At 45.7% G+C, this 19,455-nt stretch overlaps 1 protein-coding gene across 2 annotated transcripts in view; it reads right to left on the reverse strand.

The window, feature by feature from the left end:
- Positions 1-1,004: 1,004 nt before the first annotated feature.
- The window catches only part of HMGCL (3-hydroxy-3-methylglutaryl-CoA lyase), a 154,263-nt gene continuing 135,812 nt past the window's right edge, over positions 1,005-19,455 (reverse strand). For both annotated transcript variants that reach the window (XM_069223459.1, XM_069223460.1), the window contains 4 exons: positions 11,816-11,879; positions 4,672-4,860; positions 1,729-1,854; positions 1,005-1,252 (listed from right to left, as the gene is read on the reverse strand). In XM_069223459.1, coding sequence (XP_069079560.1) covers positions 1,151-1,252; positions 1,729-1,854; positions 4,672-4,860; positions 11,816-11,879 — 481 coding nt within the window. In that variant the 3' untranslated portion in view covers positions 1,005-1,150. The remainder of the gene's footprint in view (positions 1,253-1,728; positions 1,855-4,671; positions 4,861-11,815; positions 11,880-19,455) is intronic.

Consider the following 19,455-nt stretch of genomic DNA (forward strand, 5'->3'; position numbering starts at 1 on the left):
CCAAATTTCTGTACTGGTGGTGAATGCTTGACATTGATCAGCATTCAGCCTATCACGTGTTCTTTTAGCAAGAAAAAAAGAGCCATTAAACATATGTGTTGGACATTTTTAAATCCACCGTACTCAGAACCAAAGGTGCAGAAATAAAAGATTAAAAGAAACGTGCACTGGAATAACTCGTTGGATTGTGATAAAAGTCTGGTGTCACCTGTTTTTAAAGTGAAGTTGAGCACTAGTCTGAAGGTGTGAATTGTTAGAGAGTAAGGAGGAGGCAAGAGTTTCATTGCCTTTCCTTGTTTAATGAAATTCAGAAAGTTATGTATTTTAAAACTATATTAAATTAAGCATTTGTCATAGCTTTGGATTCCAATTAATCTTGTGATGAAATACAATAAAGTCTTTTACCAAAACACAAAATAAATATTGCTCTATGATAGACCACAGATGACGTCAATGCAAATGTTATAGAGATGAAATACAGGTGTAGAAAAGATTGTTTATGTTTGTATTGCATACTCTATTAGTGTGCCTTTTCCAGAAGGATTGGCAGATGTGTCCCAACTCATTATAGGTCCGAGAAACACCACATCCCCGACTGCGCTCTGAGAGAGACCCAACACTTTAATTTACATCTTGAAGGTAGTTTCAGGCGGTTGTAAACTTTATAGTTAAAGCTGTTTAATGGCTGCAGTAAAATATGCATTTTCACCAGAAACAATTCTGAAATTTAATGTCTTTTTTCAATCAGTAACAGTGATTAATTTCACGGTAGTAAGTTCACAATTCGGAATTCTGTTCAATCTTGTGCATCTTCTGAATCATGAAGTGGCCTCCCTCCAGTCGAGATATATGCGCTATTCACAGAATCTAAAATCAGAACCTCATTCTCCTTGAATTTGTATCACTCATTCCTCAGCCATTGATGCAGAATATGTTGTTTACTTTTTAATATAATGCCCCTCCAGAAGCCCTGGGATCTGTGACATGTCCTGGCCACAAGACACAATGCACATGAGGGCACCCTGTTCCAAGGGCTAAATAACCTTTTTCCGAGCCCCCGCCAGTGGACCCAAATCAGCATAATGGAGGCTTTCAAATGTATGTTGCTACATGACGAGGCTCACACCATACAATGCACAATGTTCACACTTCATAGTTTGCAGGTTGCTTGCGCCACTTTAGAACTACTTTTTCTGTTCAGTGATTGGCAGATGAAAGATCCAGCTTCCAGTACTTTCTTTAGATCTACACCCTTCACAGAAGAAAATCAAAACACGAGAAGTTAGACCAGAGAAAGGTTGATCACTAAAGCAAGATGGCAGTGAAACAAACAGAAATGGGCTGTACACTGTTCTGTAGTACCACGCATGGTGTGTTACAAATACTGCTTTGGTAAAGTGCCTGTGCTGTGGTTTGTACATGGTCTCACAAAAGGTCCACATATCGAGCTAAACTGGCAGGGTTGTGTGACCAGGAATGTGTGAGCATGTCAATGTGTATAGGTTTGCGTGTGCATGTGGTGCCTATGTGCTGCAGATAAATCCCATTTCTGAAGCCACCAAGTCTTAGATGAAGCTTACACAACCTTTTATTCTAAAATCACCAGGTCTTAGAGACAAGTCATACATTAAGCACAAAGAGCTAAAATAACTATAGTCTAGAGTGACAGCATTCTGGGGGAAGCGTCAGTGTGTTTCACAGAACTTAACAGGCAAGAGTGCTACTCACAGTGTGGATTCCGAGCCCATGAAGCATGTAGACTACATCCTCTGTTGCAACATTGCCAGAAGCCCCTTTTGCATATGGGCAGCCTCCAAGACCAGCCACAGAAGAATCCACCACACTCACACCCATCTGTAAGGCAACAAGAGAAAATGTCTTGTGAGAAACAAGACTTTCGACATAGCACAAAAGCATTTTTACAACTCTTAAAAGGCCCAAGGCCAGTGCTGGATTTTTAGTTAGTTCACAGCATGAACTATGTTGGGACAGTGGGACTTATGGTTGTATAACAAAGGCCAGTTGATATATTTGCTTTTATATTATCAAAAATTTTAATTGAAGATTAAATTGAGGTTTCATTTAGATGTTAAAAGTAATTTCTTTACGAATGTGACCAGCTTAGTTTTTGTTAAAGGTAAAATAATTGCACTACACGCTTGCCCCGTTTCAGGTTGCGTTTACAAATGGAAATATACTTCTGGACAAAAAACAAAGCCAGAGGCTTTTTGCTAGCACCTTGTTACTCCCCTTCCCTCTTTATTATTCATGTATAATTTAATATAAACGTTTTTTTCTAAAAAAGAATTGAAATCAAGGTAAGGTAATATGCACTCTAATCTTCGGAGCTGATGAATAAACATACCTCCAACTGCAACCATTAGTTACTGGCTGTTGATGGATTAACATGCCGGATTTCTAATATCGCCATTAGGGGATGTCTCACTCTAGCTGGTTCAATGAATGGAAATTTAAAAGGCGTCTTCGTGGGTTGCTAATCAGTGTACAGTTTGGAACACATGTCTAGAAACTGTAACTCACAAGATTATTTTCCATAGCAGTTAGTCCTGGCTTTGGCATTGGTTATAAAGTAATTCCAACGGTACCAGAGATGAACTATTGTGTCCTTCCATTCTTTTAGTTTGTCCTTGTTTTGTATGAGTGCCCAATGGGCAATCTAGCACAGCAGCCCTTACCCGAGATCCAGACGCCTCTTTCTTTCTTACTTTATGATGTACAGATTTTACTCTCAAATGGCCTCTTAGAGCAATATGACAACAATATAACTTATTGAAAACATATATTAATAATGAAGATTGGTCAGTGTTCAATGATACAGTTAGATTTAGGGCATTTAAAATTAAGCACAAGTAAATGGCATCTCTCGATAATAGAAATGTTCCAAATTAAGACGTTGCTTCTGTTAAAGGAAACTGAAAGTCAGACTCGGATGTAATACTGGAGTGATTCCACATGTGACAGAAACTGCTGAGCAAAGCTAAAGGATCGTTAGTGCCAGGACCAGATGGGCAGGGGACCATGCTACTTCAAGACAATATTAAATGGTGGGCTAGCATTCGTTTAAGGATGGTCATCCAATGTTTAGTACAAGGGAATATTCTGAGATTATAGAGCAGCAGCCCCATATCTCCAAATTTATCTAAGACCAAGAGCTTTACAGAATGATTAACCTTCAAGATAATGTTGGGAAACATTTTCTTTTTTTTTACAAAAGATTATTCTTGATTTAAAAAAGATTTTAAAAAGTGTGCCAGATCAACAGAAATATTCCCGGATGCCCAGGTCGGGGGTCCCTATAATCAGTTCATGGCATTGTCTTGGCTCAGTTTTAAGATGTATTATTAAACACTATGCCACATGTGATAGAACTTATAGGATTTCTTCATCAGTTTGTCCTTCGCATGTGATTAAACTGATCAAACTAAGGGGTGGATGAAAATGCAGAATTGGAAAGTCAGATATTATTTTAATAACAAAAGTTGTGAAGAAAAAGGGGGGAATTATAGGGATAGGCGCTAACAGAATATCACCAAAACATTTCTTTAACAATAGATAGTAAATACCGTGCTCCCGAACGGAGGGTCCTCCCAGCACCTCCAGTGTTTCTCCAATAGGAAAAAACAAACTGATTCAAAAGGCCAGGGCACTCGTATGAAATAAGATAAGAGTTTGTGCAGTTAGGTTCTTGGTCTTCGGAGAATCAATATATAATCCAAACAGAGTTAAAGTTCAGTGTCTTTATTCTTGTGCAAGGTTTTCATACATGTTCATCACATCAGAAAGATTCCATATGTGGTCATCACAACAACAGCCAACACGTGTTTCGTCTCCAAGAAATTAATCTCATTGACTTCCTCAGGGCAAAGTATAAGTAAGGTGTTAACATGAATAAATGGCTTATCCTAATCAAGTAAAACTCTTCAAGATAATGTACGATCAATAGAGAAAGAGTAGTGGGAATCACGTGACGGGGGCAAAACACTATTATCCCCGAGTCTTGCCGAGGAGTTTCACACACACTCCTGAGACCTTACTCTGTGTCTCCTCTATACCTTATACTTCTAGATGAGATGGAGGGCTTACATGTCCTTTTTCTCTACATACACGCCAGCTTAATTATCGGGGAGCAAGACACAGCGCCCCAACACAAGAATTTACCCAAAAGAACTGTTTTGTTTATAGATCACACCGTAAAAGATTTTGGATCCATACGTGCTGATTTAGGAGTACTCCCTCACGAAGACTCGGGGATAATAGTGTTTTGCCCCCGTCACGTGATTCCCATGTTTTTGACAGAGTAACCCGTCCGCCAAACTCTAAATCGGCCCTTAGTGTTTGACTGAACAGACATCTCTAAATGTCTAATAAACCAACACTCCTTTGCACATGGGAATGTAAATTATTCAGTATAGGTTCTGCTACCGTACTCACAAAACAGTGACAGCAAGTAAACAATACCCCCACATTAAGATATGATGTGTGTGAACCCCTCAGAGAAATAAGAATAATTTTATTTTTCTGTTGCCCTCAGAAGAGGGATTTGAAAGCACCCCCTTGACCCAAGTCAAACATTAAGTGTGATACCAATATTAATCCTTGCAAGGAGCCAAAACTGGAGCATTTGAAGGGATCAGAATCATCTTTGTTTACCTGTAAGGCAATGAGGATGTTAGCAAGAGCCTGTCCATATGTATCGTGGCAGTGAACAGCGAGCGCCCCCACTGGCACCTCATGCATGACTGCTTCAAGCATCTCCTGCATGCCGCCTGGCGTCCCTACACCAATGGTGTCACCAAGCGAAATCTCATAGCAGCCCATGGCGTACATCTTTTTAGCTACCTAAAAATAAAAAACTAGTAAGATCAAGTACAATAAATAAAGTACACAATCAATAGCACAAAAGTCTGTGCAGAATGGCTAAAACATTATCTGTAAATAGAATCTAAGGAATAGAGTGGATGAACAAGTTACTTACCTTTGGTAACAACTTTTCTGGTAGAGACTATCTAACTGTAGATTCCTCACCTTAGAATATTCTGCAGGCTTAGATCTGGAAAAAAACTTACAAGCAGTCCCCTGTGTGTCGGAGGGTGGCATCTGCGGCTCACCATCATCGTCATCCGCACTAGATGACATGTATTGGCCTGTGCACCAGCCACCCCTGCAAGCTTTAGTCACACTTCTGGGCCCGCAGACACTGAGCCAAAATTACATTGGTCTTGATCAGAATGCAGGTACTTAAAGTAGAAACAATTAGTCCAATTTACAGAATCTGAATGATGGGTAGGTTGGTGAGGCATCTGCAATTAGAGAGAATCTCTACCAGAAAAGGTGTTACCAAAGGTAAGGTACTTGTCCTTCTGATAGAGACGTCTAACCGCAGATTCCTCACCTTAAAATAGATACCAGAGCAGTACCTCCCAGGTGGTGGATCTGTGAACTGACTCAAACCAAAACGTCTTGCAGGCCCAAACAGGCAAAATGCCCATTGTGCTGGACCGGACTGTCCAGACAGTAGTGCTTTGTGAACATATGGAGGGACGCCCACGTCACAGCCTGGCAAATATTCAGGACAGGCACTTTATGTGCTAAGCTAGGAGTAGCAGCAGCTTTGTTTCTGGTTGAATGAGCATGCAGGCCCTTAGGAGGCTGTTTCTTAACTAAAGCGTAGCAAATCTTAATGCAGAGCATGATCCAGCAGGAGATGGTCTGTTTCTGCACCATTCTGCCTTTCTTGGCTCCCACAAACCTCATGAAGAGCTGATCCTCTACTCTGTGGTGTTTTAGTCTGATCAGTATAGAAGCTCAGAGCCCTCTTTGGGTCAAGGCGATGGAGATGCTCCTCCTCCCTAGCAGGGTGGAATGAAGCAAAGAACATCAGTTGGGTGATGGTGTGACCACCTTTGGTAAGAAGGATGCACGGGTCCAGAGAACCAACTTGTTCAGATAGAAGGTAGCATAAGGAGGGTGAAGGGAGAGAGTCTGATTCCCGCCCACTCTCCGGACCAATAGTACAGCCACTGAGAAAATCATCTTAAGAGTAACCAGTCTGAGACAACAACTCTACGTGGGTTCAAACAAGAAACATATGAGGAAGGTCAAAACCAAATTGTAGTCCCACTGGGACATATAGCAAAAGATAAAGGGGAAAACAAATGATGAAGCCTTTTAAGAAAACACATACCCATTTGAGACTTAAACAAGGGCGGCTGAAACGACAATTGTAAAAAAGCCAAAATTGATGACAGATAATCCTTACCTGTGCCCAAAGCAAAACCTTGCCAACCTAAAACAACACAAACCACAAAACCTCAGACAATTTGGCATGAAGTAGGTCAATCTGTTTGGTCGCTCCTCATCCCACAAACTTGTACCAATGGCTGTTGTATACTGTTTCGGTAGAGGGATGTCTCTCTCCCAAAATAACACCCATGACCTTGGGATGGAGGTTAAAAGCGCTCCACTGCCGCTGCTCAATCTCCAAGCATGGAGGTGGAGGGAGTGCAGACTTTGATGCAAAACCCTGCCTTGCTGGTTCGACAGAGGGTCCTCCCAAAGGGGCAGCCTGATTAGAGGACAAATGCTCATGCTAAGGAATTTGGGATATAAACTCTCCTTACCCAGGCTGGAGCTTTCGGGATGACTTAGGCTTGGTTGTTCCTGATCATCTGCAGAACTCAGGGCAGGGGTGGTATCAGCGGGAATGCGTACAGAAGACCAGAGTCCCACTCCACATGGGACACGTCTCCAAGTAAGAGCTGCTTTGGAAATGCCAATGCACAGAAGCGCTGATATTGCACATTCTTACCAGTGGTAAATAGATCACGCCAAGGTTCTACCTATTTACTGCAGAGACCTTGCGCCACCTTCTGATTCATGATTTGCTAGGCATCGAAGGATGAGTTTATCTAGGATCCTTCCAGGTGCTGTCCTACCATTAAAAGCACCTTGTGCACCAACTACATCCGGAGCCCAGGGCCTCCTGGCACAGGGTCCACAGCCTCAACCCGCCCTGCTTACTGCAGTACCACATGGAGGTCGTGTTGTCTGAACACCTGAACCAGCCTTCCCCGAACAGAGTGCAGGAAGGCTTTCAATTCCAAGTGGATGACTGTAACTCCAGCTGGTTGATATGGAGCTAGGCGTCCGCAAGAGAGCAAAGGCCGCTAATCTCCACCTCTCTCAGATGGCCGCCCCAGCCCAGAAGTGATGCATAGATCACTGCTGTCGGCTCTAGTTGGGGTACAGAGAACGGTCTGCCAATTACCGAAACACAGTTCCATAGCCACCACTGCAAGTCCTGTGCAAAGTCCTCTGAAATCTGGGCACATGCAGAGAGGTCCCCTGATGTTGTTGCCACTGGGACTTGAGCTCCGACTGCAGAGCCCCCATATGCCACCTGGAGGGCTTGACGGGTAGGACGAAGGAGGCCATTAGGCCCAGCAGCCTTAGAGTCAACTTGAAATGGAGTGCCTGTGAAGAAGTCAGGTGTGACATCATCATGTTTATAGTGAACCCCAGCAATGTGAGGAGGTCTATCATGGTCTGGAGGTAGGTGACAACCACCTGCGCAAGTCTGCCTTCAGCAGTCACTCAACAGACATAGGTGAGATCTGGGACCCCCGACCTTGGCAAATGAGCTGCAACCATCACTTTCCTGAACACCTGAGGAGCATAGGAAAGGTCATAGGGGAGCACAGCCCACTGGAAACGTTCTTGGTCCACTGTGTATCGCAATTAATGCCTACAGGAATAAGTGGCCCACAGGTCCAGCGTAAGCATCCAGGATTGAGGGCAGACAAGACCTGAGCCAAGGAGAGCATCTTCAATTTATCTCAGGAAAGCATTGAGATAGTAAAGATCTAGACTAGGATGGAGTCCTCTGTACTCATTCGGCACCAGAAAGTAGCAGGGATAAAAACCACAACCTACTTCTGTTTCGGCACCCACCTTATGGCTCCTTTGGTCAAAGGAGCCTGCACTTACTGGAAAAAAAGGGCAGGTTGTACTCAGTCAGCCATACTGTAAAAAGTGGCAAGGGCTGCAGCGTTTGCAGAAATCGAAGGGCATAACCCTGCTGAACAATCTGCACTACCCACTTGTCTGAAGTGATGGCCTGCCACTCTAACAAGACGTGACTGTTTCTGCTGCCAATAAGGTGGCTATGTGTCTGGAAGGACACATCAAAGAGGTTTGGGTGGTGCAGGAGCAGGTGGACCTGGCTGTGTGCTGCCTCTGGTGTCCTTGTGACCTATACAGTCCTCGACCATGGCTGCAAAGGGAATGCGAAGAATACTGGAATCGGGCACCTGGTGTTGAAAATGGGAGCCTGTGTCAAAACCGCTCAAGGGGAGAAACTGCACAGGAGAAGGATGAGGAGCAGTGGACAATCCGAGGGAGCAAGCTTTCATACTGCTGTCCATGAAGCTCTCAGACACTGAATCCGCCTTGTTCCCTAACAAGCGGGACCCGTCGAAGGGCATGTCCATAAGGGTGGACTAGGCATCCCCCGATAAGTCAGTGGAGTCCATCCAAGCATGCTGTTGGATGGCAACACTGGTCACAATAGCGTGGCCCAAGGAGCATGCAGTACCAAGGCCGCAGAGGATAGAGAACTTTGGCTTATCACAGACACCTTGAAATGCCTGGTAGTGCATAGCAGAACCATTCTCAGACACCATAGGATGGATTTGTCCCACAGAGTCCCACAACGCATGGGAGAACCTGTTCTCCAGACGAGCAGTATTCACAGAACACTAGGCAATACTGTGTAAGAAAGCCCTGTGGCCAAAAGCTTCAAGATGCTTGGATTCCTAATCCCAGGTCTAAGGGTTATTGGGTTTTGTCTCATTATTTGAAAATAATAGATTCCTAATCCGGCAGGCATAAGGGATCACGTTGGTATTAACTTTACTTGCCAAAGCATGTCAAGGAAGGATGTTGAGAAAGAAAGTCCAGATCCCCCGCCTCATGAAAACGGGCATTTTGGCTGTTAACCGGGGAACCTGTGCACGATTTAGGTCAGGTATACAGACTCAATAAAAGGCAGAAGACTTTCTGCTGAGGTTTGCCCTGGTTACAAGACCTCAGTCAAAAAAATTGTTTTCACCTCTTGTGTAGTAAGGTAGAGGTCCATAACGTCAGCAGCCCTAAGCACCATCATAGCAAACAATGCACTTCCTGCATTGGCGGCCAGGGAGGGGAAACGAGAACTAGTCAGGGGAGATATTTAAACCACTTGCTTCCTGAAGCTCATTATACCAGTTGTGGTCATGATATGCCAGAGGTATGTCATCTCCAGCATCATAGGTGCCCTGCACTGAAGCAGGGAAACAGTATCAATGTCAAAATTAGTGAGAGGGGCAAACAGTGTCAGGCTCGGCCTCAGACAAGGCCAACATGGTGCCGCCTCAGTGTCAAACAGAATGTCTGGTGTCGGTGAAGTTGGCATAGGCATTGATGGATCACAACCTGGCGTGGGGCATGTTGTTGGGAAAAGCAACAATGAGGATGTCAGCACGGATCCGGGAATGAACCCACAGGGTCCAAATGACACCAAGGGAGGTCCCACCTGCGTGAACCCAGTTAGGAAACCTCTTGACCCCCAGGGGCCCAAAGGTGCTCCAGAGGTGATCAGTTGCACAAAAGGTGCATTATAGCCCCCTGGAACTCCTGAATTGGAGCAGAAGTATTCTCACCAGCTGGCGTGTGGCAGGATCAAATATCAGTTCTGCCAAACGACTTCAGTAGGAGGTCCTGGAGCAGCAGTGATCTCACAACCTGTTGGGGGACTTGGAGTGTCGAAACAGGGTAAAACTCCGTTTACACTTTTTTCTTTTTATGAAACTTACCTAAAAATGGGACCTGGATGACAAGTCTTACAGGGAGCGCTCCCAGGATCAGGGATGAGAGTGGCCCCTTCCCTGCAACTTCGACCCACAAGGGGAGCACAGTGTCAGTTGATGGAAAAAAAACGTGCCTGCCGCTCCTAGATGGCTTTGGAGTCATGAGATGGACCCATGCACCACTGACAGACCAAGTGGGGATCAGTGACAAACATTTGCTTGTATGCTTAAACCCTCTCAACCTGCTGGGGGACATGTCCCTTGCACACTGGGTAGGATTTGCAAAAAACACCTAGAAACTTCGAGGAAAAAGCAGTCCAGGAGGGCTCCGGATCTATGTCTCTGGGCACAGAAAGAAAAGAAATGATGTCAGTGCACATGGAGGGCACCTATTTAGGCCTGCGCACATCACATCCAGCGTGGTTGATGCGGAGCAGCAGGCACCACGTCCCAGCGCACAGGGCTACTGATTCAAAGTTTTTTCAGGCCCAGTCTGATGCCTAGGGAATATTATAAGGTGAGGAATGTGCGATTAGATGTCCATATGAGATAGGTAAAGTTATGCTTTATGGGGCATCATCACTTCTGGTAACAGGGTTCTCTATATTACTAGCTATTGGGACCTTTGGATCAACTTGTGGTATTGCTTCAAACCAGGAAACCGGGCTTCAAAATTTTAGGCTGCTGACACTGGAAACTGGGTTAAAACCTAAGGCTCTGGACCCTGAGAGCCACACCTTGACATTACTGTCCTCGTACCCTCACAGTGTACAACACACATCATTCTTCAGTTCCAGGAGTACCAGTTAGGTTAAAAAATGTGCCAAAAATCGTGGACCAGCATTAGTAATAGTCAAAATACTCAGCACCAATGCTGCTAGCATGTAACTGTAGGCAAGTGACTGGCTGCTTGACAAACGTTCATGGTACGAATTGTTGGAAAACACAAGCAGGAAGATGATGATGACCTAGGTTACACATCAAATGAATTGATCGGGGCAGGTGAGGAGAGATCTGAAGGAAAGCAGCGCGCCTGTCTAAGGTAGGAGGTGCTGCTGCACATGGGGTTAAGTTTTTTACTTGTGAGAGGACGAGGAGAAGGAAAGCAGACAAGTGCCGGAAATTGGAGGGTGAGACAGAAAAAGGGAGGGAGCTGGGTGGGTGGGAATCATTTTCACACTACCTGGTTTTTTATTATTGAATCGCCAGAAGAACCGCTTTCCTAGTAAGAAATTGGTTTTTCAGGCACAGAAGCCCAAAAAGCGCTTCAAAGCCTCGTCAGGAGTAGTAAGTACTATATAAATACAAATTACAATTACACGGCATGGTAAGTGTTTTGCTCAGACAATGTAAGTTGTGAAGGGTTTATGTTGTCATAATTAGAAATGGAAGATCAGTGGCGGAGAAGAGGAAGCAGGACTGTGTAAGCTGGGGCTGAATGTTGTGTTGAGTTACCGGGATGAGGGCAGGCAGTGGGATGGGGTAGATCCGATGGATTAAGGGGAGACCTGTGCAGTGGGCAGGGGCTTGGGGGCTTACTGTGTGTGGTGAGGTAGAGGAAAAGAGGAAGAGGGGCAGAAGGTGAGTGGGCGATGGGTGAAAGCTGCGGATAGGGGAGATTGAGGTGGGCATGGGTCATATATGTCCTGAGGGGGGCAAAAGATAACTGCAGGAAAGAGGGGGAGAAGTGCCTTGGGACCAAAAGACAGACTGTCGCACATGATGCCAGTGATATTTGCAAGGTTCTTTATGATCACAACGTCTATGCAGCAACGCAGTGAATACTGCGTTAACGCCACCAATCGCCTTATATTACACGTATATTTGGCAAGAAACGTTCTCCGGAGAGACTCAGGGGCTGGGGCAGGGAGTGGCTGCGGAGTCACGAAATAAAGCCAGCTAGCACTCGCAAGTTAAACAAGCAACAGATCATCTGAGGGTGTGCTCACCTCTGCCACCTTACCAGGGGCGACCTTTCCTTCGTACGGACACCCGAGGACACACGAGACATACCTGCAGGAGAAATGGAGTTTTATACTCAGAAAGCGAGCACAAACGCAGTCGGCATACACGACTTAACACCAGAACATGTGCTGCGTGTGGCCCCAGTGGCTGGAACTAAATGTAAGAAGTGATTCTAATCAAACATCCAACTAGTTATTATTAAACTGCAAAGAGGGCGGTGCAATCTTTTCTATTTGTATTAACTGTACATGACTATTGCCTGAATATCCGCACTTCATTTCTATTTTAGATGCTTTAATGTCAAAACAAAGTTATGTAATAGTACGTAAAAGAGCACTACAGGAGTTGAACTTTACACACTCCATATGGCTTTGTGAATAGGCCCCTGGGGGCTTACCTCCCCATCTTTATCCTTTCGCTATTGTTTAGCAATTTATATAATCCTTCCATTTATTATTTCCATCGTGCTCACCTTCCACCTTTTTTATTAATTCCTTTGTGAATTTTCAATCTGATTTTTCTAGAAACATTTATTTATTTAATAAATATATGCTTATTAAACTACAATGGGAACTGTCTGAGACAGCAAAGACTAGTATGAGGGCGCACTGTGGGTTAATTAGGAGTGAAGGGCAATTTGTAATCTAATTTTGGGAGACACTCAGGAAGCAGTTAAGATTACAACCTCACAATTATGCTTTGAAAGTAGTTCATGTGTCACTCAAGCATTCTTTTCCAAGAAAGCTCCTCTTCAGCATGAATACTTAACAGATGGCAACATTTTGGTGTGAACGGCAAGCAAATAAAGCTTTATTCAGGTTATCCACATTTAGTACAAGTTAAAAAAGAATATTCTCAGAAAAAGTAAGTTGTTCTCATCATTCCACACATTCGATTTCACGTGAACCAAAAAGGTGATGATCATGCCATAAAGTTACACATTATCTAAGAACCCATATTACACAGACTATTATGAATGTAATCATTTAAATGTCATATATTATTACTATGATCTCCCAATTAACACTTTCTGGATTCTTCCCTCTTCAATCCAATCTAATTAACAGACTCGCATGTCCACCGCTAAAATGAACTCATATTTCCCTATACAAAAACTAATACTACACTTATATTTCCCTATACTGATCCACCACTAATACTTTTGGGTTCCGGAGTAGCGAGCTACTCACCGAACAGCGCTTTGACGCCTCGTCAGGGGTAGTAAGTGCTACATAAATAGAATTATAGTTAATAGTTAATATATGTAGGCGATCGAGAATTAGTCGCTTTCTAGCTAATTGTAACCTGTGTATGCTCTAAACAGAACACCAGGGGGTAAATATTACTTTTTTATGGGAAACAATAGGACGACAATCCTATGTTGTCTCCATCCATGTATTTGCAGTTTTACATAATAGTGTAGGAACTGGACTACTACTGGCCTTCCGGTCTGAGGAGCCTAGTTCCCTCTCGAAGGAGGCATGGGGTAGGCAATGGAAGCCACAAAGAGGAATGGTTATCAAAGTTTGCTTGAAGGACAGTCGACTAATGGAAATCCCAAAGCTGGAGGCTCAATACCCGACAGGCGAACTCCCTGCTTTCGTTGGGTGTATGTAGCTTGAGTGATTAGCTTTCTATCCTAGATTTAAGGTCGTGAGCCAGGGTTAACCAACTTCTGCCGGATTGTTTTTTACTTCTTCCATCAAGCATTTACATACTGCATACAATAGTTTGAAATTGAGACTTTGCATGTGTAGGCCCCAATAGAGTCCTTTAAGGGCATTGGTGATGCATTCAGACTTCTTCAAGTTCAAGGAGTTTTGCAGCTCGTCTGTAAACGTTTAAAGTCCCTTCTATGGCACTCTGGCATTGCTCAAATTGCAATACTTCAGCTGGAACAAAACCAAGGATATTGTAAACTCAATGCAGTGTTTCAACAGAAGGATAAGGAGTCATTAGCTGTATTCTGGTATCCCTTGTGATTGCTGTGATCTGATGGGTGAAGTAAGGCTCTGGATTGAACCATACTTCCTGGCTATTGGTTAGGTTTACTTGTGATTGCAGACAAGGCTTGGGGATGGAGGCAAAATAGTTCCTAGTTTGTATGGCCAGAGTGAAGAGATTGTTTACAAAATAGTAATCAATAATCAAAATGTTTTTTTTAATGCGATCTAGGCCCTTCTGGCTCTCCAGCATAAAATGCTATATGTGGCTATGATGTATTCTCATTCCACCATATCATCCGGATAGGCGTGAAACTCAATGTTATCCATTTACATTCAGGATCATGGATGATGATCACTAGTGGTTGCTAGCGTAACCAGAAAGGACGAAAAATAATTCTCGATTCTAATGTCAGTGGTTCTATAATGATACCCACTCCCACTGCAGGGTTGTGTAAGAGACTATGACCCTGTCGTTCAGGTGCTCAAATAGGATTTTGGCATCCAAATTATCACACACCGCTGACAGAGCGAGGAAGCTCAGAATTTCAGTGTCACGCATGCAGTAATTAAAGCAAGTCTTTCCAATGCTGGCTAGGGTTGCTGTTGGTTGTGTGCTGTCATCTTAAGGATGCCTCACCTAGTCCTGCGAAACACCACTCTCAGTGCCACCAAAAATACAGTACCTGGTGCAACACAGACCCCCCCTCCCCATGCTACCAAGTTTCACTTATCTAAACCCAGCACTACTCAGAATCTGCACCCAGAGGTGCCCCAATTTCATACCCAGATATAAACGAAATTGTGCTTGCGTGTCCTTGTAATATACTCTTGTAAGGGCAAGTCAGGCTTTTCATGTCAAGTTAAGTCAAGTGACTGTCTCAGCATAACATAAGGAAGCCTGGGCATGTGTATCTTTCACATTCTAATAGGGGAGAGGTTAAAATGGTCTTGTGCATTTATCTTACTCTCACAGAAGGGATGCTGTAGGACTTGTTCTGCATGGCTCTTCCTCACACTTGGGATATTAGGAGTAGCCCAGGGCATAGCTGGCCCTTCACATGAATCAATCAGTAATTTGTAGGCGCACGCTATCACCCTTGAGGGTCTCTGGGCGCTATGGTGCCCTGTCTCTGTCGAAAAGCCGGGTCTTCAGCTTTTTTAGGAACTCTGTCAGGGTTGGTGCTGTTCGGAGGTGGCGAGGTAGGGAGTTCCAGGCCTTGGCCGCGGTGTAGGAGAAAGATCGGCCTCCGGTACGACTGCAGCAGATGTGTCCAAGGACAATGTAGCAAAACGTGGGTGTCTTTTGGGCAGGTGAAAGTTGATGCGGCAGTTCATACAGGATGGTCCTTGGTCATGTAGAGCTTCAAAGGCGAGCATGAGGGCCTTGAACAGGCATCTCTTCTGGCTGGGGAGCCAATGGAGGTCTCCGAGGTAGGGGGTGATGTGGATCCATTTAGGTAGTTCCAGAATGAGCCTAGCTGTGGTGTTTTGTATGGTTTGGAGTCTCCTCAGAAGTTGGCTGGGCAGTCCTCTGTAAAGAGCATTGCAGTAGTTGAGGCAGCTAAAGACAAGGGCGTGTGTGACTGTTTTTCTGGAGCTCATGGGGATTCATCTGAGAATCTTGCGGAGAATGCGGAGGATGTAGAAGCAAGTGAAGGCGACTGTGTTGACTTAGTGTTTCATGGTCAGCTGGCTGTTAAGAATTATGCCGAAGTTGCGCGCCTGGGTTGTTGGTTTGGGTCCTAGTTCCGCAGGCCACCAGCTGTGGTCCCAAGTGTGGGAGTTATTTCCGAAGAGTAACACTTCAGTTTTATCAGAGTTGAGCTTGAGACAGCTGTCTTTCATCCATTTGGTTATGTCAGTCATTGCCCTGCCGAAGTTGGATTTGCCGTTGGTTGAGTTTTCAGTGAGGGAGAGGATGAACTGGGTGTCATTGGCATAGGAGATTATGTTAAGGCTGTGGGCTCTGACAATGTCTGCGAGGGGGGTCATGTAGATGTTGAATAGGGTGGGGCTAAGGGTGGATTCCTGGGGTACACCACAGGTGATGCTCTTGGGTGCAAAGGAGAAGGGAGGCAGTCAGATGCTGTGCATTCGTCTTGATAGAAATTAGGTAATCGATTTGAGGGTGTTTTCCTGTATGCCGATGGGGTGGATTCTATCAATTAGGGTGCGGTGGGAGACAGTGTCGAGTGCGGCAGAGAGGTCTAGGAGGATCAGGGCGGCTGCTTCTCCGCAGTCGAGGAGAGCCCTTATGTCATCTGTGGCGGCGATCAGGGCGGTCTCCGAGCTGTGGTTTGTGCGGAATCCAGATTGGGATGCATCAAGGAGTTGGTTGAGTTCCAAGTAAGCTGGTAAGTTGGTTGTTGATGGCCTTTTCAAGCACCTCTGGGGGGAAGGAAGAAGGGAGATGGTCAGTAGTTTTTTAGGTTGCTGAGTTCGGCTGAAGGCTTCTTCAGGAAGATTCTGACTTCCATTTGTTTGTGAAGGTAGCTGTGGAGATGGACGTGTTTTTATGGATGTAGGTGAGTTTTGTAGTGATGGGGTCAGTGCCGAGGTTGAAGAGATGGTGGGGGCGGGTGTCGGTCGGGGGACCAGAGTGGATGGACGACATGATGGTCATAGTTGTCTGTGGCATGAGAAGGGTCCAGGTGGTGAACGTTCAGTCGATGATTCTTGGTAGTCCATGGTTGGCGGGACTGATGGTGGGGTCAAAGTTGTTGTAGATTCTGGTTATCTTGCTGTAAAAGAAGTCCAAGAGGGAGTCACAGAGTGCCTGGTAGGGGTGGATGGCGTTCTCTGAAGCAAGAGGGTTGGCAAAGTCCTTGACAAGCTTGAAGAGTTTCTTGGTGTGGTTGACCGCAGAGTTGATGCAGTTGGTGATGGCAGCTTTCTTGGCTTCTTTGATGGGTCAGGGGTATTTGCTGAGGGCTGCCTCGTATGTGGCTCTGTAGGGTGTGTTTTAGAAAGCCCGCCACTTTTTCTTGAGTTGGTAATAACTGTGCTTGGAAGTACTCAGCTCTGGAGAGAACCAGCTGGCTCGTTTCAAGGTTTTGGTTGGTTTCAGCAGGGAAATTTTGTCAGTGCAGTTGGTGATCCAGGTGGTGAAATTGCAGATAGCTTGGTTGAGATCTGCTGTGGTTTTGGGCTGTGAAGCACTGAGGGATTGGGTCCATTGTGATTTAGTGATTTTTCCCCAGCTGCGGCGGGTGGATTCATTGAGTGAGGAGGGAGTCTGGTGATCTCTGCCTGTGAGGGTGAAGTGATCGATGTTGTGGTCGGTCCGAGTGAGCTCTGTGGTGTGTATGAACTTGATCTTGAGAAGACGGCGTTGAGTGTACATCCGACTTTATGAGTGGGTGCGGTGACTAGTTGGGTGAGGCAGATGTTGTTGCGGTTCACGAGGAGGGTGGTGGTGTTTGTGTCTCTGAGGTCATCGATGTGGAAGTTGAGATCAATGAGCAGGAAGTAGTGCTGGGAGTCTAAGGCCGGGGGGAACTGAAGTTAGGGATGGCATCACAGAAGGCTGGGCGCAGTCCTGGAGGTCGGTAGATGGGGGTGCCTCTTACCGTGGTCTTGGCATCTGTATGTAGTTGGAAGATGAGATGTTCCATGAGGGATGTGGGGTTGTCATTGGAGATGGTGCAGCGGATGGTGTCCTTGAAGATTATGTCGATTCCTCTGCATGTTTGTTTGGGCAGTTCTTGTGCAACATCTTGTAGACAGTGGGGGTTGCGAGGGTGGAGATAGTGTCCCAGATCTCAATAGAGTGCTTGCAGATGGCTCAGGCGCTGAGCAGGATGCACTGGAGAGGTGCCAGAGTTGCCAAGGGCTCAGTCATGTGAGGTCTTGTGTAGGCCTGTAGTCTTGTGAAGCAGGCGAAGCGGCAAAGGTAACAAGTGAAGGGTCCCTTGGTTGAGCATGGCACAGCAGTGAAATAGTTCTTGTTCTGGCATCCAGGGTTTAGAGCCAGGAGGTCCTTGGAGGTGTAGTGAAGGATGGTGGAAGGACCAGGGGTTCTGGCGCTGGGCTCGGTCCAGGTGCAAATGGACGCAGACAGGCTTGCCTTTGGCGCGCCAGCAATGCGGCCGCACAGCAGCCTCCATAAGTAGTCCTGGGGGTGGGTGGGGCTGTGCAGGAGGCATGGGAAAAGGTGGGAAGAGTGGGACGGTGACCTGGGCTGGGGCCTGAAACGTAGCGCCTGAACTGAGGGGAACCTTAGAGGAAATATTGAAACAGCAAACTAAAAATACCCTAAGCACCTAAAAATAGAAGGCAACAACTAAAAACTAAAGTACCCTAAGTGTCTAGCACAGTGCAGCTGTGAGCGCACTCACAGTGAGGTGACCAGCGGCTGAGCAGTAGGCTCGAGGAGGGGTCTCAGCGGTAGCAGAGTGCCAATAGCGAGGAGCCAGGCAGGGAACGGCGCAGTGACCAGAGGTCAAAGGGCTACTGTTGGAGCCACGCAGTGGTCTCCATTAGTAGTCTGTCTTGGGGGTGGATAAGGCTGTGTGGGAGGTGGGGTGGGCAAAAAGGTGGGAGCGGAAAGAGTGAGGCGGTGGCCTGGGCAGGGGCAGCGGCCTGAAACATAGCACCTGACTTACGAAGCACTAAAGAGGAAATACTGAAGCAGCAAACTAAAAATACCATAAGCATTTGAGCACCTAAAAAATATAAGGCAACAACCAAAAACTAAAGTACCTAAGCGGCTAGTGCAGTGCACTCACAGTGAGGTGACCAGCGGGTGAGCAGCATGCTCAAGAAGGGCTCTTAGTGGGAGCAGAAAGCAGAGTGCCAATAGCGAGGAGCCAGGGAGCAGAGCAGTGACCAGAGGTCAAAGGGCTACTGTTGGAGCCATGCTGCAGCCTCCATAAGTAGTCCTGGGGGTAGGAAGGGCTATGCAGGGGGGCGGTGTGGGGAAAAAGCGGGAACAGGAAGAGCAGGGGGCGGCCTAGCCCAGGCCTGAAACATAGCACAGGAACTAAGGGGAAACAAAGAGGTAATACTGAAGCAGCAAACTAACAATAACCTAAGGACCCGAGCACCTAAAAAAATATAACGCAACAACTAAAAACTAAAGTACCCTCAGTGCATAGCGAAGCGCAGCTGTGAGCGCACTCACAGTGAGGTGACCAGCGGGCGAGCAGCGGCCTCGAGAAGGGGTCTCAGAGTGTCAATAGCGAGGAGCCAGGTGGGGAGCAGTGACCAGAGGTCAAAGGGCTACCTATTTTACTGCATATCGATATAGACCCTATGCATATCTTATTCTCCAAATTTAAAATAGACCAGGAGCATATCTCACACTGTCAGAATTACAGTCCAATGTGTGTATCTCACCTCCCACAACGTTAAGTGCGGTCTTCATATATTATGGGGATGGGTCGGGAATGGGTGCTACACTGTTTCCCTTATAGAAGGGTGGTAGGAAACATGTTTGTATTACCCTCACAGAAGAATGCATGAAGAATAGCCGGTGGATAGGGTGGGAACTAGTACTGGAAAATGTAGGTGGGGAACAAAAAGAGTATCCAGGGAGAAAAGGACTTGATCTTGGAAGAAAGGTATTGGCTAGACCATATTTCAAAGATATTCTGAACATCATCATTAGACATGAACTAGGTTCTTCTTGCCCCAGACAGGTGCTGACAGGAGTATTTAACCCAACTGTTCTAAATTGT

The sequence above is a fragment of the Pleurodeles waltl genome, chromosome 3_1, assembly GCF_031143425.1.
Source record: "Pleurodeles waltl isolate 20211129_DDA chromosome 3_1, aPleWal1.hap1.20221129, whole genome shotgun sequence".
Lineage (NCBI taxonomy): Eukaryota > Metazoa > Chordata > Amphibia > Caudata > Salamandridae > Pleurodeles > Pleurodeles waltl.